The 23,063-nt window shown below is 41.7% G+C and overlaps 1 protein-coding gene across 2 annotated transcripts in view; it reads left to right on the top strand.

Annotated features, from left to right (window-relative positions):
- DCUN1D4 (defective in cullin neddylation 1 domain containing 4) overlaps nucleotides 1-23,063 on the top strand; it is a 70,592-nt gene that overhangs the window by 44,212 nt on the left and 3,317 nt on the right. For both annotated transcript variants that reach the window (XM_082653498.1, XM_082653497.1), the window contains exons 7-10: nucleotides 1,631-1,722; nucleotides 8,234-8,342; nucleotides 20,584-20,688; nucleotides 22,863-22,965. In XM_082653498.1, the coding sequence (XP_082509624.1) occupies nucleotides 1,631-1,722; nucleotides 8,234-8,342; nucleotides 20,584-20,688; nucleotides 22,863-22,965 (409 nt within the window). The remainder of the gene's footprint in view (nucleotides 1-1,630; nucleotides 1,723-8,233; nucleotides 8,343-20,583; nucleotides 20,689-22,862; nucleotides 22,966-23,063) is intronic.

Genomic DNA, 23,063 nt, shown 5'->3' with positions numbered 1-23,063 from the left:
ATGTTGCTGCAAATGGCATTATTTCATTCTTTTTTATGACTGAGTAGTATTCCATTATCTATATGTACCACATCTTCTTTATCCATTCATCTGTCGATGGACATTTAGGTTGCTTCCATGTCTTGGCTTGCCTCAGTTTTTTATGTTATGTCACCCGGATTCCTTTCACCGTCACCACCCTCTGACCCATTTGGGCACATGGATTGTAGTTTAATGGTTTGGGGCAGTTCTTCTGTTAGATGAAATGAAGCATTTAGGTCCTGGGTAAAGAAATCAGATTAACTGCCAAATGCAGAGTATGCTAGTCCCCGGCCAACTGTATGCAGGAACATTTATTTCCTTCCCATTGCCTTCTTTTTTTTATTACAACAAATGGACGTATAAGCCATTCAGCAGTGTATATGTGAGCTCCTCTTTTGTACTCGGGTTCCCTTTTGTGTGAATGACTCTCCAGAGATAGCCAGCCTTGCAGAGTGGCAAAGCTTCCTAGGACGGTCCTAGGAAGGCCCTGTCCCTCTTCTTTACCTCTTTAGGAGTGGCATACTTTCTTTTTTAGTTACCCCTCACCTTGTCTTGGGTCTTTGAGGTAGACAGGATGGGAGAGCTTCCTCCTCATCCCCCAGTCCAGGTGGCCTCAGCTCTGTCCCTGTGTAAGAAAGAGCCCTGGAGAGTTTGCAGTTGGAGGCATCTTGGAAATGTAATTTTGTCTTTTATACCTTTAGGTATTTATTAAACTCACCATCACTGCCTCGGTGCCACCTTTTCTCTAAAGCAGCTGAGTGAAAAAGTGACGAGCGGTGTCAAAAACCCGAGTTGTCACAGTTCCTCATGTCTGCCCAGTTTCAGAAGGTGCACTGAAAGCAAGGATGACGCCCCACTGAGAAGTGATTGAGTGATTGTCCGCTCATCCTGCGCTCATTGCAGGCACAGTGCTATCGAAGTGGAGTGTTGGACTACTTTAAAATCATTTCCCCAGTGTATGTAGTTGAACTCACAAACGTGGAATCCACTGTCCGTGTCCCACCACCTACTGTTTGGGTTTTTAACACTCTGTTCTGCACCTCACTCTTTTCATTTTCACTTAATAAATCTTGGAAACTGTTCCGTGTTTGTACCGATGGCTCCACTTCATTTGTCTCAGTGGTGACATAGTATTCTTTCGTACGGAACGTGTTTAGCAAAGAAGTATTTAAGTAGTCCCTTATTAGTAGATGTTTGGTTGTTTTCAGTCTTCTGCTACTACAAATAGTACTGTAGTCAGTCTTGTTGACTATACAGCTTTGTGTATATGTGCAGGTGTATCTATGAGATAACTTTCCATAGATGGAACTGCTGGTTTCAGTTTTGATACATACTGCAGAACTGCCCTTGGGAGAGGTTAATGGCTTTACACTTCCACCATCAGGCATAAGAAGTCATGTTTCTCCAAACCCTTGTCAGCAGACTGAATTATCAAACTTTTAGATGTTTGCCAAACTAGAACTCATTTTTGAAGTTACCTTGTTCATATTTCAGTGACTAAACTACTATGAACCGAAGCATTTGGCTGATGTTAATGTATTTAATTACTGAGGTCTGTCCTCCTTATTTGATTGGTCTTTTTGCTTTGTTTTGTTTTTGTTTTAAACAGGTAGTTATGCTCGTCCTAGCTTGGAAATTGGATGCACAAAACATGGGTTATTTTACTCTACAGGAATGGTTAAAAGGAATGACGTCTCTACAGTAAGTCCTGAGGCTACCCTGGGGCAAGGGTGGGGGGTGGGTGTCCTTGCCCTCCCCTGGCTGCCTACCTCACCCCTGGGGTCTCGTGGAGCCTGGCTTGGGTGACTGGAGGACCGCCAGGGGATCCGGGCAGGCTTCACCTGTGCATAGGTATGAAGACCAAGCCCCATTTTCCTATGATGAGGAGGGCTATAACGGATGAATTTTAGAAATTAAAGTTTTTATATAATATATTGTTTATTTTAGTATTCTTCTAGAGCAGCTCAATAGAAATAGGCCATCCTTTTCTCATATATATGAGCCACGTATATAATTTAAAATTTTCTAATACCCACGTTTAAAAAAGTAAAAAGAAACAAGTAAAATTTATTTTAATATATTGTACTTAAATCCAGAATATCCAAAATATTATCATTCCAACATGTAACCAATAGTTTTAAAAGCTGTTTTACCTTCTTTTTCGTATTGAATCTTGAAAATCTGGTGTATATTTTACATTTATGGTACATCTCAATCTTCATTAGCTGCATTTCAGGTGCCCAGTAGCCACATGTGTCTAGTGGCTACCGTATTGGATAGCGCAGGTTTAAAATCAAAGTATTATCATCTGGTTTATAATTAGTGAGAAAAGTTGAGTGAAGTATAACTTGTAAGTAAAGATATTCAGTATCTTTTATTTGATATATTCTGATACTAGCTTTGGGCAAAGTTAGAACTTCATTACTCTAGTGATTAAAAAAATAATAATAATAAAGATTCTGTTTATGTTACCTGGGCCAGAATTGAGGGGAAAAAATCACTGGTTTTATGTGTTTACTTCGTGCTTACATGCATGTGTGTCTGTGCGTGTGTGTTTACGTGTGTGTGCTTGCTAAGAGTTTCACTCAAGAAAACAAATTGTCATTCTCTGTTACTCATTGAAAGATACACTTGAGGTGGATGATGAAACATTTCAAATGATATTTGAAGAGGAAGTGCTAATTCTTAATATAGTAACTGATCTAAAGTACTTGAATGGCTTCTCTTTTTCTTCTTCCTTTAACTAGGAATGATAGGCTTAAGTTTTTACTGGATTAAAATTGGAATTGAAATGGTTTTATGGTTTTATTTAAATAATTTCGTAATTTGTCAACTTTCAATATCATTGTCCCTTTGTCATTGGTAACAGTGCTTCATTTTCGTTGTGCTTTAGTAGTTTTATGAGGCCTGTTCACTGTTCTTTCATTCGCGCCTCACGGCTACCTAGGCAGATCAGGCTTTATTTACCCTGCACGTTTTACAGATGGGGAAACTGAGGCTTAGAAGGGGTATGTGATTTGTGAAAGAAAGTGGTAGGATGGGAGGAAAACCTAAGACTTCTGATTCTTCAGTCACATTCTTCCTCTGACAACTATTGTCTGATGACAAGTGCGTTTTAGGTAAAAGCCAGATCACCCTTTTACAGGTACGCTTTCCTCTCAGCATGCTCTCGAATTTTAGGTTTAAGTCTCTGGGATCTCCTAAAATTGTGTATGTCATGTAGGGAAACTCCTCCTTACAGTTTTCAGCCTACTAACTCCTGCATTGTTCTCCGTGCTGCCTCCCTTTGTTGCTTTCCGGATAGAGCACGTGATGGCGGCTCCTTTTGAAGTATCCTTGTAATGATGAATGCACAGCCAAAGCAAGATTTTATTCATGGCTTTAGAGGAGGCACCATCAGCACTTCTTCAGGCACAGTTCCATGTGTCTTAAGAGGGTGTAGTGTCCGTTTCTGGACAGCTCTAGATTCGTTTTTACATTTGCCTTTACAAAAGAATATTACCCCGTGCCAGGCCTTGCCCATGTTTTGAGGATTGCATTGCCTGGGAATTGAAATACACAGTTTCCTGGAAGAGGCCTACGCGTATGTTCATGGGCTGGGGGGCGCTCCACAAGCTCTTTGTGGGGAACTCTGCTCGCCACTTTGTGTGACACGGGTAGTGGCAGGTGGATTCCCATAGAATGCTGCCACTTGGCCCTCGCAATTTACGGTATAGTAACAGACCTGATCCACTGTAAAGGAATTGAGGAGTCTGCTTTCTTCTGTGAGATGAAACTCTGAGGTTAGTTTCCTCATCAGTGAGGTGAAGATGATTACTCACAATAACCTTTAAGGTTCTTTGTAGTTCAAAAATAGTACAATTTCAAGTTTTAAGAGCTTCCTCCCCCTTTCCCTCCTGCCTCCCTAGATTCGTCATTTGTTCAGCAAATATTTGAGTGGCAGTGGTGTGCCAGGCACAGAATTCTAGGTCCTGGGGAAACAAAAGCCATGAACAAGACAAAGTCCATTTGAGGCAGGAGCTTGGAAGCAGTGTTCAGGCAAAATATCCAAAAGTAATAAGGTCACTTCTCTTTATGCTACTTGTATTTATAAGGTATTTGCACCCAATAAATAAGAAAACTCAGAGGCTAATCCTTTATATGCTCTAAAGATGGAAAGTAGTCCATCTTTTGAATGATCTATTTTGTCTTCTATTTGGATTTTTTTCTTTTTTTCTCATTTTTGGCTTTATTAAACCTGTCCAGTGAAGTTTTACGGACTCAAGCTGGAATTAAAGTGTATATAACAAAACCTCTTCTAAAAAAATTACAACTGTACAGTGAGCGCATGCTAGCAATAGGAAACCCATGGGTTTTGGAACCAGAGAGTTTTGAATCGGTCTGCCACTTTCTGGGTGTCCCTGGTAATGTCCCTAAAACCAGGAACGTTGAAGTGATGTAATGTGGCTTTCCCCAGGCACCCAGAAACCAGTCTTCTGTATGCCATCTGGAGTTGTGTGCTTGGCCTCTCCAGGGCCATGTTTTGTGACTCTTGGAAGCAGTGACAGCAGCTGGTAGGGAACATCTATCCCCAAGTTCCCGCAGTCGTTCTCAGAGAAGGCACAGCTCTTGATTGATTGATTTATGTATTTATTTATTGGCCACACGGCTTGTGGGATCTTAGTTCTCCGGCCAGGGATTGAGCCCGTGCACTTGTCAGTGAGAGCACCGAGTCCTAACCGCTGGACTGCCAGGGAATTCCCAACTCTTGTTTTAATTGACTGTTTTTTTTATTGCCTTGTTCCAACATGTGGTTTAAGGTTACCTCTGATGAATTAAGCTTATAGAGTGTTTAAGCTAAACAAAACAAAACCCCAAAAAAGTGTGTTAGAGTTGTAGCTAACTTTGTAGAGAACTGATGATGGGCTGGAAAAATACCTTTGGGCTGACCAAGTGAAGGGGCAAAGGCTGTCCCAGGGTAATGGGAGAGAGCTACCTTTGATTTTATAACCTTTGAGGATTATTATCCTGATTCCTGTTGCTTTGGACTGTGTTACAGCAGCAAAGTTCAAATAAGCAATGATTTCATTCCACAGTATATGCATATTTTCTCATGGGAAAAGATGCCCCTTAGTGGTGTGGCACTGTCACTGTATGACTACCACAAGTTTTCTTATACGTGGTACACAGAAAAGCAGGGGGAAATGTGTTGAATGATGTGGCTGCTTTCTGAAAAGTCTCAGGCCAAGCCTGTTTCTTCACAGGCCCTCTGTTTGAACTGAGCCCCTCTGCAGATGGCCTTGTTGAGTGGCCACTAGATGGCAACCTGCGGTTCAGACAGGGTGACTCAACGGCCTGTCTCCCTGATGGGGGTTAGTCCACAGTCTCTGCAGGACAGGACCCCTTTTAAAGCAGATTAAACCCTTTATTGACAGTATCGTCTCTAACCCATCCTTAATAGATACATGAAGTGAAAATTTTACTTTGGGCATTTTATGCTTGACACTCCAGGTGAGCTCTCTGAGCGTCTTGCAGACATAGGGACGTCTTTGCCAGTGTGGCTGGACTTGCTTCCAGGCACGCTGCAGAACGTCATATTGACCTGTAGCGACTTTATTTTCTTTTAGCTATGCAGTGGTCATCTAAATGAGTGGTTCCTGCTCTAGAATCTGTTGAAACAAACAACTGCTCTTCTTCCTTTCATTGGGCAGGACTAACTAAACTAAACCACTGGCCCAAATCTGGCCAGTTTCCTGTGGTTTTCATCCTTAACCTTCTTTCCAAATGAAGAGGGGAACCTTGGCCTTAGATGTTTTGGGGTTAGCTGGTTTCCCTCCTCTTTGATCCTCCCCCATATTATTACTAATAAAATATTATTCATTATTTATATACCTGGTAAGAAAATCGAGCCATACAGTTGAGTGCCCAGTGCAAGGTAAGCCCTGTTCCCACTCCTGCCTCACAGGCTCTGCTTACTGCTTTCTTGTGCATCCTTTTAGCCTCCAGCAACCTAAATTTGGGTTCTGGCAGTAAATCTCTATAACTAGGCTATCAATCAGTGTCTCTTTTTTTCCTTCCTTAACCTTTCTCCACAGAGATCCAGAGTGGGCTTTTCAAGATGGAAGCCTGATCACGGTCTCTCCCATGATAGGAGGTGGCTTCCATTGTTTCTAGGATTCGAAAAAAACCTCCCAAAACAAACAAACAAAAAAACCCACTGTGGACCACAAAAACCCTTTGTGGTCTGGCCCTACCCCTCTTTCAGCTTCATCTTGGACCACTTTCCCTCTTACTCTACCCAGTCTAGTCACAGTGGTTTTCTTTTAGTCTTTGGACTTAGCATGCTCCCTTCTGCTACTGGGCCTTTGCACATACCGTTCCTTTAATGTGGAAGGCCCTCGCCTCCAAAAACATCTAGTTTCCACCTGTCTTTCAGCTCTCAGCTTACATGTCAGTCCCTTAAAGCAGGGTTTTCTGACATCTAAAATAGTCTAATTTTAATCTTTTCTAGTTTTCAAAAACATCAGGAAGAAATAAAGCACATTCTAAATTGTTGTAGACTTATAGAAATGAAATATTTACTGTAGCTTTTGACTTTTAGTTATTTTATCATCTCAGTAGATCCTGGGGAGTTTTTTGTAGATAGCTACAAAAAAAAAAAAAAAAAAGCTTTCACAAATTTATTGCTAAAAATACATTGGTATGCTCTATTACGAACCATATTTTAGTTTATAAAGTACGTAAAATATTTACATTGATAATACTTGTAATATGTATTGTCTATACTTGGTAGGAGGTAAAAGCTCTACAGAGAAACGCAAGGGTACACATGCAGCATTGAAAAGCTTTAATATTGTCAGTGAAAATGATGACTCTTTGTTCTCATTTTTAAGGGCTAGATGTTATGAACAGAAAATTAGTTTGTAAAAATAACCAATCAGTCTACTTAAGAAAACTAAACAGTGTGTCTCTTACCTGTGAAAATAGATGGTTATCACTAGGGGCTCCCTGGAGAAATAGCTGATTTCACGTTTAGGGTAGAGAGAGTACAAGGTGAACTAGAATATCTTGTGCCAGAAAGTGAGGACGTACGTGCTCAGAGACTGACGGGGACATGTCAGAAGGACACTGGAGCCAGCTTGAAGGGGCCAGTGCCCAAACACGGACAATTTATGCATCAAAAAGAATGAAGACAGTAGCAGATTATAACACTGAGTAAAAGGCAAAAATCCTTAAGTCTAGAAAGTAAGAAAGATGGTGAGTAGAACTCTTTATAGAACAATTCCAGCCTGTAAGTGTAAAAGCATGATAGAATTAGAAAAATCACCATTTTGTACCTTCAGATGTTAAAACTGATTCAGGCAGGGCTCATCAACAGATGCTAAAATGTTACACCTGGTGAAATGTTGTTGAGGAACAGGATTGTCAGTCTCAAGGTATCATCCCCCAGATTACACACCATTTCAGAAGGGCGAAGAGTACCATTTAAGTGGAGAATCTGGTGGACGCTACCTTCACCAAATGAATCAACTTAATATCACCAGTAATGGGACAGACTGACGTTATGAGCCTCCTCACAGGGTATACTGAGAAGGACATCACGTGGAGAGTTCTTATCATGAGTACTTAATCTAAATATAATCATAGGGAAATTATCTGACAGACTGAGATTCTGCAAAACAACTAGTCTGGTCTTTGAAAAAATGACATTGTCAAGAAAGACAGAAAAAAGGCAGGACACCTTCTAGATGCTAAGGAGATAGATACCTGAAAGCAGTGCACGAGCCTTGATTGGATCCCGGATGAAAAGGAACAGCTGGGGGAAAATTGGGAAATTTGCACTGGGTCATATATTAGCTCAGAAAGTTAACATTTCTAGGATATTAAGAGTGATGATGGCATTGAAGTGTTTAGGAGTAAAGTGGCATTATGTTGGCAACTTACTTTCAAATGGTACAGAAAAAAGTGCATGTATGTGAGAGAGTGAGCACAAATGTGACAGTGCTCATGGTGAGCCCGGGGGATGGGTATGTGGGTGTGTATTTACTAGGCCTTCAGTTTTTCTGTACATTTGAAATTTCTTAAAATAAAAAGTGTAGGAAGAAAATAGCTCATCGTGGACATGTTCCAACTCCAGGGTTTTTATTGTCTTTTGGTATTGTGTTTTATATTACTGCCCCACGTTAAAAAAAAAAAACTCGGGTTATAATTTGCCTTTATTCTGTTTTTCTAGATGTGATACAACAGAAAAACTCAGAAATACTTTGGATTACTTAAGATCATTATTAAATGATTCTACAAACTTTAAACTTATTTACAGATATGCGTTTGACTTTGCACGGGTGAGTTCTCTGGAGCCTATCCAGATGTTTCCCTCTCTCTCCCTCCCCTTTTGAGGTTTGTTTTACGTACTACAGCAAGGAAGTTGAATAAGCTACTCCCAGGATGCTAGTTAGAATTTCTATCTATGTGTACCCTTTCTATACTAACTGATTCTGGGCAAGAATGTAGTATGTCAGCAAAAAGCTCTAGTGACAGACTATTAATAGCTCTTGAGATTGGCTTAGGAAGTAACTTGTAAATGGGCATGTAATAGACACTGTTCTAAATGTCTCTTAGGTAAGCTTGACAAATCTTTTCCTTCTCACGAAACAGCAAAGCTTCACCCATTGAGTTGACTGGAATAAGTTAGTCAGATCAAAGCCAGTTTCATTTTGGGTGCTATATCGTATCTGAAAATCGTTTGAATTTCAAACGTAAGCTAATTTCAGTGGACGTTATTCAAACATAGTTTCTAGTCATCATTTTGAAAAGTGATCATCTTGTTTGTCACGCAGTGAGCCAGTCCAAGTAGGTGAATAGGTGGTTCTACTGGAGTGACATAAAGCTGTATTTTTCAGCCTGGTCACCGTAAGGTAACGAATCCTGAGGTATAAGTTGGCGTTGTGTTCATTCACTGTCCACGGCCCATATGTACGATTACACTTTATTGCAGAATGGTGGTTTCTGTTATGTTTGTGTGTCTGGTGGGTTCAGGTGACTAGGCTTTCTTGATTGATGATTTCTTTTTAATCTTTTTTTTTTTTTAAGCAGAGAACTCAGTGACAAATAATTCTTTTTTCTTACCTCCATGTTGATCTTTTCACTTTTTCTTCGCTTTGGCTCTGTTAGCTCAGCCAAAGGTTTATTTGCTGATGAGCATCTGTAATAACACATTATTACATCTGTGCATCTGTACATCCGGTGCATCTGTACATCCGGTGCATCTATAATAACACATTAGTAGTACACTGTGATGTCCTCACTTGTGAATTTTTGCAGCCTTCAAGTAAAATCAGGACATGCATGAAAATGTATAGATGTTAGAAGTAACATGGTGAAATTCAGTTGCAGTGTTTTACTAAACAGCGTTTGTGTAGTTGTATATAGAATTTGTTTGCCAGATGCTTTTTAGAATAGATGCATAGTTTTTAGGATTAAATGTTTTGTTTCATGAGATTTTTTTCCTTCCAAAGTCAGCAGTGTCCTATTGTATGGGCAAAAGTTTGTTTAGAAGCATCACGCCTTCTCACGAAAATATTTTCTAACTTCCTTGTTTGAGGGTCCAATTTTCCCACATATCCACTGCTTTAGAACCGGGTTCCATTTTCCTCCTCCCTGGCTTTCCATCCCCTTCTCTGCTGGTCACCGAGGCCCCTTCTGTTGCCTCTTTCTCGGTGCTTCCACCACAGCCTTGGGGTTGAGGCCGTGCTCCTCGCCTGTACTGCTGCCGTGGCCTTGCGTCCACATTCTCTCCCTTCTCACCCACACTCACCCCGGTAGGGTGTCCTCCATCTTCCTTCATCTGGGACCACTCGGGCACCTTCAGCTCACCAAGCCACTACACCCGTCGCCTCCGCGTGAATGTAGTGCTTCACCCACCGTGTGGGTGGTACGGTTGCGCCCCCTGCAGCTGAGGGACAGACGGGCTGGTTTTGTCCTCCTTCACAGGGGAGCAGGGAACTTGGAGCAGGGCTGCCTCGTTGCTCAGCAGTAGGTTCAGGACTCAGACTCAGGTTCTGGCTCCAGGTCGCGTCTGCGGCTCCCTCCAGGCCCTCGTAGTCCAGTCCCAGGCTTCCTCTCCCACAAGACGCCTGTGTTGTGCTGACATCGAACGAGCAGTTCGCTGAACCTGCCGCCTGCCCCCACCTCTCTGCTCCCTGCCTTTTGTGCCGCCAAGGCTCTCCCCTGACTGCTCTCTGCAGCATCGGGCTTCTGGGCCCAAGCCACGTGCCTCCACTGTCACACACAATCATCCTGCCCCGGAGAGAACATGTGCCCTCACTTACATGGCCCTCGTATCCCTCTAGCTTGGCCTTGGAGTTTGGGTACAGGCCCACATTTTTTCTGACAGGTTAAGGGAGTGCGTGTTTTCTTTCGTCATATCCCTGGGAGCAGCCCACAGAGATCTTTGCCGTTTAAGGAGAGTATCAGTAAATATCAGCAAATTAAACCCCTTTATGTAATGATGAATAACAACCACCCATATTTAATCATTACCAAATAGATTTCAGTTTAGCTAAAATATGCTCTAAGATGAGTTTGTTATTGAATCCTTTGTTTTGTTTGGTTTAGCTGTATCCCACAAGTGTCGAGGTGTTGTGTATTCATTTGCATTCAGTTCAGAATATTTTCCAGTTTCCCTTGTGGTTGTTTTGGACTCATTGGTTATTTAGAAGTGTGTTGCTTGTGTTATTTGCCAACTATTAGGACTTTCCAAGTAATCTTTCTATCGTTAATTCTGCTGTGGTCAGAGAACATACTCTGGACAGTTTCAGTCCACTTAAAATGCAGGGAGGCTTGATCTGTGGTCCAGAATATGGTCTGCTGTGATGAATGTTTTATGTGTACCTGAAAAGAATGAATATTTTGCTGCTGTTTGGTGAAATGTTTTATAAACGTCAGTTAGGTCAAGTTGGTTGATAGTGTTGTTGAGGTCTTCTGTATCCTTATTGATTTCTGCCTACTGTTCTGTCATTTACTGAGGGAGGAATGTTGGACTCTCCGACTATAATTACTTCTGTCATTTGTATCATTTCTTGTTTCATGTATTTTGAAGCTCAGGCATTAGGTTTAGATAGACTTAGTATTATTATGTCCTCTTGAAGAATTGACCCTCTAGCATTATGAAATGTTTTTTATCTTGATAAAGATAATATTCCTTGTTAATATTCCTTGTTCTGAAGTCTACTTTGATACAAATATAGCCATTTCTGCTTTTTTTTATTAAAGTCTGTATGATATATCTTCTTCCATCCTCTTTAAAAACCTATTTGTGCCTTTATATTTAAAGTGGGTTTCTTATATATAGCATATGCATAGTTGGGTCTGACAGTATATGTCTTGAGATGCTTAAACCATTTACATTTAATGTATTTATTGATATGGTAAAGTTTACATCTCCTAAACTGCTATTCATTTCTCTTTTTGTCCCTTTTTTTTTTTTTTGCGGTACACGGGCCTCTCAGTGTTGTGGCCTCTCCCGTTGTGGAGCACAGGCTCTGGACACGCAGGCTCAGCGGCCATGGCTCACAGGCCTAGCCGCTCCACGGCATGTGGGATCTTCCCGGACCGGGGCACAAACCCTTGTCCCCTGCACCGGCAGGCGGACTCTCAACCACTGTGCCACCAGGGAAGCCCTGTCCCATTTGTTTTTGTTCCTTTTTTCCTCTTTTCGTGACTTCTTTTGAATTGAGGGGTTTTTTTTAGATTCCATTTTAATCATTCTTTTCCACTATTGTCTTATTAGCTGTGTCTCTGTTTCATTTTTTTTTTGTGATTGCTCTAGGCTTTACAGTATACATCTTCAAATTTTCACAGTCCATCTTCCGATAATATTATACCACTTCATGTATAATGCAGGAGCCTTTACAATAGTGCACTTTCATCTTGCCCTTCCGTACTTTTTGCTGCTGTCATACATTTTACTTATACATGTATTATACATCTCACAATCTATTGTTTTAGTCTGTTCAGGCTGCTGTAACAAAATACGAGAGACTCAGTAGCTTATAAATAATGGAAATTTATTTCTCATAATTCAGGAGGCTGGAAAGTCCACGATCACAGTGCCAGCAGGATAGGTGTCTTTCTGCCGTAAGCTCACATGGTGGAAGGGAGGAGGGAGCTCTCTGCAGCTGAGGACCCCACCTCCTATTACCATCATCTTGGCGATCAGGGTTTCAACATAGGAATTAGTGGGGGGGCAGACACATTCAGATCATAGTATATATTAATATCATTTTTGCTTTAAGTAGGCAAAAATATCTTTTATATTTACCCACATATACACCACTTGTGTGCTCTTTCTTCCTTTTGTGTGGATCCAGATTTCTATCTGGTATCATTTACCTTCTGCCTAAAAAAATTCCTACAGCATTTCTCATAGTACAGATTTTCTGGTGATGAATCTCTAAGCTTTTATTTTGCCTTCAATTTGGAAGCTACTTCTCTGGATAAAAGATTCTAGATGGACCATTTATTTTTGTAGTACTTTAGTGATAGTTCTCCATTGTCTTCTGTCTTGTGGAGTTTCTGATGATAAGTCTGGTGTCATTCATTATTCCTTTGAGCATACTGTCTTGTTTTGTTTTCTGACTGCTTTTATTCTCTTTTCACTGCTTTTCAGCAAGTTGACTGTGGTGTGCCTTGGCATAATTTTACTTATGTTTATTCTAGTTAAGGTTTGTTGAGTTTTTTAGGTCTTTGGACTTATAGTTTGTATTAAATCAGGAAATTTCTCCGCTGTTATTTCTTCAAATATTTCTTCTGTTCTCCCCCTCTCTTCCTTCTGGGACTACAGTTGTACCTATGTTAGATGCTTGATATTGTCCCCCAGGCTACTGATACTGTGTTCAATTTTTTTGTTTTTGTTTTCCCTTTGGATAATATTTATTACTATATCTTCTAATACTAATCTTTTCTTCTGCTAATCCTAGTAGCCCCAGTATATTTTTCATTTCAGATACTATATTTTTCATCTCTAGAAATTCCATTTGTGTCTTTTTATATCCATTTCTCTAATCATGGTAATATTTTCTTCTACCTTCTTGAACATCTAGAATGTGTTTATAACAGGTGTTTTAACAGCATTGTCTTCTGGTTCCATCATATCTGTCATTTCTATCTCTCTTTCTCTTGGTTAAAATTTTTATCTTGGTTGTGGGCGATATGTTACCGCTTCTTTGCATTCCTAGTAGTTGTTTTTTCTTTTTTTGTTGGATGCTGGGTATTGTGAGTTTTACGTTGCTGGTTGCTGGGGTTTGTTGTATTCCTTTAAATAATGTTGGATTTAAATTTTTTTCTGGTATATAGTTAAGTTGCTTGGAATCAGATCGATCCTTTGAAAGGACTGGACCAGAGCAGCCTCAGTCTAGGGATGACTTAGCCCCACTAGTAAGACAGTAATACCCTTCTGAGGATCCTCTCCCAGGGACTATGTATTAGGAGATTTCTTCCACTGTGGCTGGTGGAAATAGAAACTATTCCCAGCCCCATGTGAGCTCTGGCAACTTCTGCGTACTCTTCTGCAGTGATTCTTTCCCAGACTCAGGTGGTTTCCTCTCACATGTGCACAGACAAGTCCTCATCCAGCGGCTGGGGAGACATTCTGCGGGTCTCCAGGTCTCTCTGTGCAGCTCCCCCCATGCTGGTATTTTGCCCCACCAATTATATGCCTCCTTGAACTCCACCAACTCTGTCCTTTCCAGCTCAGTCGGTTGGGGTTCCACTGGGCTGGGGCTGGGTCCCCCTCCTGTGCTGGGGCCTGGAAGCCACCCCCGCACAGTATGCTGCTGTCACTGGGGACTTATCCTTTTTCTCAGGGGTCAACACTCCTGTTCTTCACACTGACCAGTGCGTGAGAGCCATTGTCTCATGTATTTTGTTCAGTTTTCTGGTTGTTTGACGTGCACGGGGTGTGAGAATCTGGTTTCTCTAACTCTGTCTTGGTTGGAAGCAGAATTCAACCCCCCACCCCCTTCTTCCCTCCAATCCTTTTCTTTTCCTACTAGAAAAATGACTCGTAGAGGTAATAACGCATAATTACACAGCAGACCTTTTAAAATTAGACTTTTAGTAAGAACTGAACTTTGTTATAGTTTTTTTGTTGTTGTTTGTTTGTTTGTTTTGCGGTACGCGGGCCTCTCACTGATGCAGCCCCTCCCGCTGCGGAGCACAGACTCCGGACGCGCAGGCTCAGCGGCCATGGCTCACGGGCCCAGCTGCTCCGCGGCACGCGGGATCCTCCCGGACCGGGGCACGAACCCGCGTCCCCTGCACTGGCAGGCGGACTCCCAACTGCTGCGCCACCAGAGAATCCCTGTTATAGTCTTAATATCCTAAGTATTCTCTATTGGAAATAACAATGACATATGTTAAATATTCTGAATTACCCTTTAACATTACCAGGAAAGAAACTGTAGTACCAGAAAGTGGTAAAATGCCCCTTTTAACATCTCTCCACCAAAATTATAATCCTAAGAGTGTGATTGTTTTCCCCTCACCTTAGAACCTTGTAGGCAATTAAAAATAGTACTTGGTTGTAAAGTTATATTATTTTTCTCCTGATTTTACTTTGACTTGAACTTATGTGTAGTCTTAGGGATGGCAGAGAATCTTGAAACTTGAGAGTTGAAAGAAACCACAAGAGGACACTTGGTCCAGTCTTGTCACAATGCAGACGACAAGGCTGAGGGCCAGAGAGGAGGGGACAACACGAGGGCCTGGGCTTTGCCCCTGAGTGCAGACCGTGTCCTCTCCGTGGAGCCACACCACCTTCCTGACTCAAACTGTCCACCGTCCTGTGGTGTCCTGTTCCAGGAAGATGGTGGGGTAGAGACTCAAGAGCTGAAATGGCCAGTTCCTTCTGCAAGTGGAATTTTGTCTGAACCCTTTTATGCTTAGCATTTTCCCCCTAATGTAGATTTTATTTATTGTATAAACAAATATGGTTGTATGGATTCCTTAAGTAAAACAGCCGTTTTTGCCTTGACTCCTTTAAAAGGACCTAGTGAGAATAAGATTGGACAAATAGAATGAGATAAAAAGACTAAATATAGTGAATTTTTTGGTTGATCTGGGACTAGTTATTAAATATGAGTTAAATTTGTTTTTTCTGCATTCTCTGGGGCAGAGACAGGGTACTGTGCTGAAAGCCACAGAGGGTTGCCTCTTGGGGTTCTGAGAAGGATGAATGTTGGGCTGAGTGAAGTGCTGATAGCAGCAGCGCATCTTGGCATCTGGCTGAGAGTGGACACCATGAATTGACGGTGATGCCGTTATTGGAGATCTTCCAGCAGTGCTGCATCCGACAGCCTTGGTGTAGGAAGGCGAGAATGATGGGGAGGACTGAGGCAAGGCCTCAGTGGGCTCGGAGGTGGGGTTGGGGAGATGGGAGCTGAGTGGAGCCCTCCCACGTGACTGAGGTGGAGAATTGCTGGATGGAGAGAAGGGAGGCCTTCAGGGTGAAGGAGAGGAAGGGCAGTGAGCAAGAGAAGAATGGGAGATTCCTCTAGGGGCAAGTCCTTGTTTTTCATTCCTTGCAGTAAAGCTTGAAGAAGTTGTAACGGAGGGTTTTGTGGAGGCCGAAGGTACCAGTGGGAATCCCCCTTCCTGAGAGGTGATCCTGTGACAGTTAATCTCTTGTTACAAGTCAGTCCTCACAGCCTGTCCCTTGATGCACCCACTTTTCCAGGTACCAGTGCTTTTGTTTAGTTTCTGAGGAGGTGTTTCAAGAAAGTGTAAGAGGTCACAGGTGAAAGCCAACGTCTACGTTGCTTCCATTTAATGGAATGGTTGTGGATGTTACTCATAGAATTTGCGAAGGAAAATTTTGCTGGGTCTTGTGTTCAACACCCCCTGTTATCAGAGAACTCTGCCTAGCTCTAATCTGACATCTGCTCTGACCATTTGATTCATTTTCTCTTCTAACCTGAGTCAGTTTCTTACTTCTTAACCGATGTGTTTGTCTAATTTCCCTTTCCACACACCCCCCAACGCACCAGACACACACACGTACGTACTTCTCTCTGCTTCTACCTTGTACTTTCATTGTAAATTATGAGGAAAACAGAAGGTGGACCTGGGCGAGGACAGAAGTAGGAAGAATATGTGGTCATCTAATCTGAGGTCTGTTACCCTGGACATCTTGTCAGCTTTACCTTTAAGATTACTGTTCGGTTATTGCCCAGATTTGCTCAGCAGTTGTTTGTGAAGCGAATTGGACTGTGTGTCTCTTAACATTGAGAGCTGTCTTCCCCCCTTCCTTCTCGGGGAGGTGGATTGGTAGTACACGATGAAATGCTCAGGCTTGGAATCAGACTCCTGGTTCAAGCCCCAGCTCTTATCGATTGTCATTTCATTCCTCTGCCTCAGTTTCCTTATTTATAAATTGGGGATTATAACAATGCCTATCCTAATACGGTTGTTGTATTAAATGAGTTTGAAGTATGAGGCACTTAAAACAGTTTCTGGCTCAGTTTAAGTTCTCAGTAAAAGTTAACCACAGAATTAGAAATAGTTGTTGAATTATTCTTCGCTGACATTACTTAGGTTTCAAATAATAATTTACCTTCCAAGAGTAGTGCATACAGTAATAGAATCTATGCCATACAAAACACTGTGGAGAGGCTATGCCTGTTGGCAGATCTTTCTTTTTCTTTTGTTTTAAAGGAATTGTCAGTAGTTGAGCTTAATCAAGTAATTGCCTTGCAAACATTGTTATTTGAAAACTATGCTGGGGTAAGTTCTGAGAGCATCATGGTTTAGTTTCACTTTTCCCAGTGGGAGGGCACTCATGGGTTTTATGACCTTTTTGCTTGTTTTTAATGTGTATTAAAAAAAAAAACTCTCATTCAAAAAACTGATTTGCTGTATTTTCAGCTTTGTAAACAACCACTTTAAGATTTGAGTTCTTTAGCGCTATTTTTGCCTTATGTTTGTTGAACTGTGGTAAGGAAGACTGCATTTTCTCTTTCTATTTTGTAATCGTGTGGTCTCAAATGAGAGTTCCGTGACCTATATTACAGGTCTTCAGTGAAGACCTTTTGATTTCATGTACTGATTTATGACTTGGTTGTCGCCATTTAAAATGTTTGTGATCATGGGCATTTATACACTGTTTCTCAAGTTCATCTAGTCTCTCTCGAAAATCTTAAGGATTTCTTTTTTAATGTTGAAGATTTTTTCTTTATAATTTTAGTAATTCAACATTCCCCTTTTCAAGTGCAAGTCTTTAAGCTATTAAAACTGTGAAAATTGGAAGTAGATCATTTGACACAAGGGTCGATGATACAGCATATCTGGATACCTAGATGTTTGAAGATTAATTTTTGTAATATATTTATATTTGCATATTGACAATTAACTGTTCAATTATTTTGATTCAGTTTGTGTCATTGGTGCCATTTAAGAAAAAAAATGCTTAGTTTTCACATCTTGCAGGAAGACCTGTGTTGGAGACACAGTCTAACATAAACAAAGGCAATATTTGTTTTCATTTTTGAACGTCAAATCAGAACTTGGTAAAACTTCATTATTCTCTACTCTACATTAGGTGTTAGTAGTCTTTAGCTTGAGTAGTGCATTCCATATACGAAACATAACTTCATAGAATATTCAGAGAAGGATCCTTTGGTCTTGCAGCTGCAAATAAGAGGACTGATCTCATCTGTAACTGAATTTTAAAATCTGTGTTTAAGGAAGACCACAAGGCAGAATCTAGTTGTGTATTGTATGGGGTTAGTACATCTTTGGTGTGTGCATAGAACCTGTTCAGTTCCTATTATTATTTGAAAAATAAAATTGCTTTTTATTTTGTTATCTTAGAAAATGAAAGTTGAGTTAAGAGGCAGGCAGGGAGAAAAGTTTCACTTCTTCTCCTTTAACCTCAGTGGGCCTTCTGGGGATGCTTATTGACTCTGGACAGCCTGTCTCAAGGTACTTTCTGCTTAAATTCTGACTTGGAGATGCAGAAATCTGCCACTCGCTCCATGGTGCTCCACGAGCAGAGTCCACAGCGTTGGTGTTGACAGTGTACTATTTGAATTTCCTGCGAGGGGTTTCTAGATGTCTTTGCTGTATTCCTTGAATTTGTTAAGGTGATTTTTTTTTTTTTTTAAATACTTGTAATGTTGATGGCTGCTTCATAGAATTCTGGGAGATTCATTTCACTTTTAATTGGGAAGCCCTTTGAGAATGCCATTAGGATCATTGTCAGAGAACCCCCTGGGCATGTCTCCATTTCGCTGTTCAGTAGCTGTTTGCTCTGGGGTCTCTCAGCTGTGCTGTCCCCAGGAATTCGGAATGCCCCCAGTCATGGTCATTTGCACGTAGCCTCACGTCCACCCACAGGCAATGTTGGTTATCAGCGAGATGCCACTGTTGAGATCGAGAGTGCATCCATAATATCTCTCTCTTATTTGCTAGGCAGAAGATGGTGTTAGTGATTGCGAGCTGCTGGCTGGCACCCTTGCAGAGCAGGAGTAAGTGAGTGCTGTTCAGCTTTCCAGTCCTGTGAGTCTGATGCCTTTCATCCATGTTTTGGCATCGCTGCCAAACACATGCATTGAAATCCTTCATGATCATCAGTTTGTCAGATGATTGCACTGTTTCAAAGAGTCTGTCCAGGTCCTTTGTATCTTTTTTTTTTGTCACCTTAGTGTATGTCCATTGTGACGGGGACATGGATGATGTTGGAAGAAGGCACAGTATGTTATCAGGGCGAGACTAGCGACTTTAGGTTGAGTGAAGGATTACGAACTCCTCCAAGGGAGAGCATTTCCAGAGCGCCCGTGCCCTCAGCCCAGTGCTGCCGGAGCTGTTGTTCAGCAGGTGACCTGGGGGCCCGGTCCTGAGGTGCCGCGTGTGTTTTCAACAGTCCCCTCGTTTTCCTTGTGGATGCTCCATAGTGGGGTGTGCTGTTGCTGCCACACCCACGTGACACGGTGAGAGGAAGCTTTCCGTTTCCTTGCACGGTGCACCGCAGAAGCAAGAGCCCGTGCAGTGCCACAGACCTGTGAGGCTTGGTGGCAGAAGGTGGGCCCCCTCGAGGGCACCTTTCCTGCCTGCCGTCGTCCTCTCCACGGAGTGAGTACTGCAGCCCTGAGCAGGATGATATGCGTGGCCGGGGACCGCAGAGCAGGCTGTAGAGAGGAGGCCCCTATTGGCACTGCACTGTGGAGTGGGGGTCCCCCGCCATCCTCAGACTTCAGTTGTGTGGCCAGAACAGGGAAGGCTGACTCGGAGCCATCTGACCTGGTCTCGGTGGGTGAACGGTCGTTGTGCTGTACCACCAGGACCAACAGACAGACCCATCACACATCTTCCCGAATCTTCATCTACTTTGTTGGCTGTTGAGCTAGGCCCTTACATTTGCTGTATTGTTTAAGTCCGTCACTTTAAAATTCAGTGTCACGGCCAGAAATTCTCTGTATACTAAAGAGCACTTCACTGTTAGAATCCTTGCGGTAACAATTTTTTGAGGAGGTGTGTGTAGCTGCATATGTGGCTGACAGTGGTGGTCACGGCATCACCCCGTAATTTGGTGAACATCTAGATTCCACCCCATGTGGGATAGCCAGGCACTTTTCCTTTTCCCTTTGTAGAAAAGTACTTTTGCAAACTTTCTTTGAAGTTGAGATACCACGAGGAGGCTAGCTCTGGATATATAAAGTTACCACCTAGGGTCCCACGTCCTCTGTCCTTTTGCATAGAAACTGCCCACCTGTAGTTCCCGAATGGAACTTTGTAAGAAAGCTCAGTGAGAAATTAGGATTCTTAATTGCGAGTATAAGTAAAATGAGCTTAATCTGCCCATATTCAGGTTTATGTAAATGTGTTTTCTGGATTCCTTATGCAATGTTGTCTTTCACTTGACTGTTAGTCAGGGGTGTTCTGCTAGGAGATTTCACATCCAGCGACTCCAAGGTAAGGACTGTAACAGGTAGACAGACTGCTTTCTCCCAGAGTGGGGGAGTGAATGCATCCTCTGATTTGGGAAGACCCTCCAGAGCCCCAGCATTCATTATGAGCTCAATTTAACAACATTTTTAGGTTACAAGAAAAACATTTACCAAAGAAATAAAAATTGGTGGAAAAATGATTTTTATCAAGGAAACCTGATTCCTAAGCATGGAATTAGAAACCTTTAAACTCCATTTAGTCAAGTTACGGGCTTTGGGATCAGTAATTATGATGTTGATAATAATCATAAATGTCAAACAGCAAGTTACAGATTTTTATTTATCGCATGAAATAATCATATAGAGATTGTTACCATGTAACTAATGTATTTTGCATTAGGGGGATCAATCAGTTGACATGACTCTTTCTCACAGTAAAATTATATAGTACAAAACCGTTTACTCTTCCCACTGTGTCCTGACTACCTCCCCTCCCCCACCTTAGTCTGAATTCAGGGTTTTTATAGTGTATGATAAATGAGCTGTTTACTAATTTTTTTGTTGAAGTAAAACAGAAATTTGGATTATTGGGATTTATTATTTGGGGGCACCTGGCTCATCCTTGTTTTTGTTTGTTAAACAGGAAAAGGACCAGCGCAGCCTAGACATAAACACTGCCAAGTGCATGTTGGGACTGTTATTAGGAAAAATCTGGCCCCTTTTTCCAGTTTTTCACCAATTCTTAGAGGTACTAAATTGTTATTTTATGGAATGTATGTTTGCTTGCTTAGAACAACCAAGTATACTTTATTTAACTCTTTTATGTAATTTTCTGTTTGTTGTACTTTTCTGCCTGTAGGAACTGTGGTGATGTAATTGCTGTCAGTGAGCACTTCCCTGCGTTCTGAGTGTGCCCGTGTGTGCATTGCATGTGCCGCATCGCTCCCCAGTACAAACACATCAGAGACAGCGCGGCTCTGTCCTTTCCTCTCTTGTCCCCATTTTAAAAGCTAGTTTTTGTTTAGATGTCCTGCTCTTCATAAAAAGAGTAAAACAAGATTTACTTTCTTTTGTGGCTTTAGGTGAACTTCTACTTTTCTGAAGCAAAGGTTAGAGAACAGCCACCTGCCTTCTCACTAAATTAAGTTTGTAATGTATTCTTATCTACGCTTATCTCCAAGTAACTTGGGGACCTAGATCAATCTAAGTGGCAAACTCCTTCAGACAGCATCTCCTGCAGTTTAAATTTTCTTCACATTTGTATAAGAAGTAATCCAGCGCTTTCCTCTCTCATTGTCGTTCGTTTGCTTTAAGTATTAGTGATAGAAATTTTGAGCTGTTGGTTATTAAGAACTGGCTTTGTTGGAGTGTAATAACTCTGCAGGACCTGAAAGAATCTGAGATGTAAGTTTGAGTTACATGGGTTGTCATGTCATATAGAGCATCCTTCTTGCCCTCCAGTCCCAGGCCCCTTTAAAAAATGCTTTCTGCTTGAAAGGATGAGGGTGTTGCATCTTTGAGAAGATCCTGGGCCTTCCCCTGACTCCAGCTTCACTCTTGAAATGATCTTCCTTACAACTTACTTGGTGTAATGGTCCAGAAAAACTTCCAACTGAAAGGATTCTTTGAGAACTATTACTAAAAATTGCTTTTCGCATTACTAACTGGGACTCCCAAAGAAAGGTATAAAAACTAGTTTTTAATATAAGAAGTACTTGTTTACTTGTACTTGTGACAACCCATATTTACCGGTGATCTGTTCCAGTTTCTCTGACAGCCTTAAGAAGTGTTAGCTTTGTTTGGAAAATGAGTGGAAACAGGTTCCTGTTCTCAGAGAGTTGGGCAGAATTTGAGCCCGGGTGTGAAGGGTTCTGTAGCTGAAGGCCTTGCCGCCAGCAAATTTGACTTCGCACAGTTCCAGGGGCACCATCAACTGTTTCGGTGACTGGGTTTTGCTTTTAGTTGCTTAGAAAGTTAAACTTGTGGTCTGTGCTTTGTTCTCTCTCTTATATTAGTTTGCATTTTTCTTTGAAAAGGGCACAATAATCCTTTCATTTGAGCTTTTCTTGTGTTTGCATCCTCCAAACCGTTGGTGCAGCTCTCTTTGCTTTTAAGTACTTGTTTTGTTTTCCAGTGTTCCTGATTTTAGTGGCGAGGATTTTTAAACATTGTTGGACTGGGTTTTATTTTTAAATCTTTATACAGGAATACTGTATTTTAAAATATGCACGTGGCATATTTCTTGTCTGGGAGGAAGAGAAAAACTAGTTCATCGCTATTCTGAGTTCTTTTATGATCAGAGTCAAGTTCTGAATTATTAGAGGAGTAACCCTTCAGTGGCTAGACCGCCTGGTCCTGAGACCGCTTGCAGCACTTAGCGAGGTCTCGCTGAGTCAGCCCACCACTGCGTGCGCTGTAAGCTAACAGTTGACAGTGAGCATGCCGTTCATGTCAGGGGCTATTAATGGGAGCAACTCTTTATTTAGCACTTACTGTGTGTCAAGCACTAAATAAAGTACTTTACGTGAATTAGAGAAGTTATCTCTTTAAATGCTTGCCACATCTCTGTGGGATAGGAATTATCGCTCTTTTACGTAAAAGGGTTTCTGCCAGTTTAGAAATTTCACTTCTGGGGGATGTAAAATTGTGTTTTTTGATGTATTTGTTGTTTTGTGTTGAGCCCCCATAATATTTTTGTAATGAAAATTGTCCTCTGAAGCTCCCCTCTTGCTCTCTCTCACCCTTCTCCTAGATTAGGGCTGACTTCCCTGGTGGTCCAGTGGTTAGATTGGTGCTTAGCGTACCTCAGATGGAAAGAGTTAACCTTCGTGAACTTTATTAAGTTGATTGTTACAGCAGTTGAAACCATCTCATTTGTTAATTGTGTGTGTCAGTAATTCATACTACTTTTCCCTCCACCAGCAATCAAAATATAAAGTTATTAACAAAGACCAGTGGTGCAATGTGCTAGAGTTTAGCAGAACAATTAACCTTGACCTCAGCAACTACGATGAAGATGGAGCATGTAAGTACAGGGCAGGTGTTCCCCCGCCCTCCCCCCGCCCCTGCACAGTTGCTCATCTGCCTCATGGTGAGAAGCCTCATAGCCGTGTTGTTCTCTCT

This window comes from Grampus griseus (assembly GCF_964374135.1).
Source record: "Grampus griseus genome assembly, chromosome: 4".
NCBI classification, from domain to species: Eukaryota; Metazoa; Chordata; class Mammalia; order Artiodactyla; family Delphinidae; genus Grampus; species Grampus griseus.
Note: the sequence above shows the minus strand (reverse complement) of the source record. Positions and strands in the feature narration are given on the sequence as shown.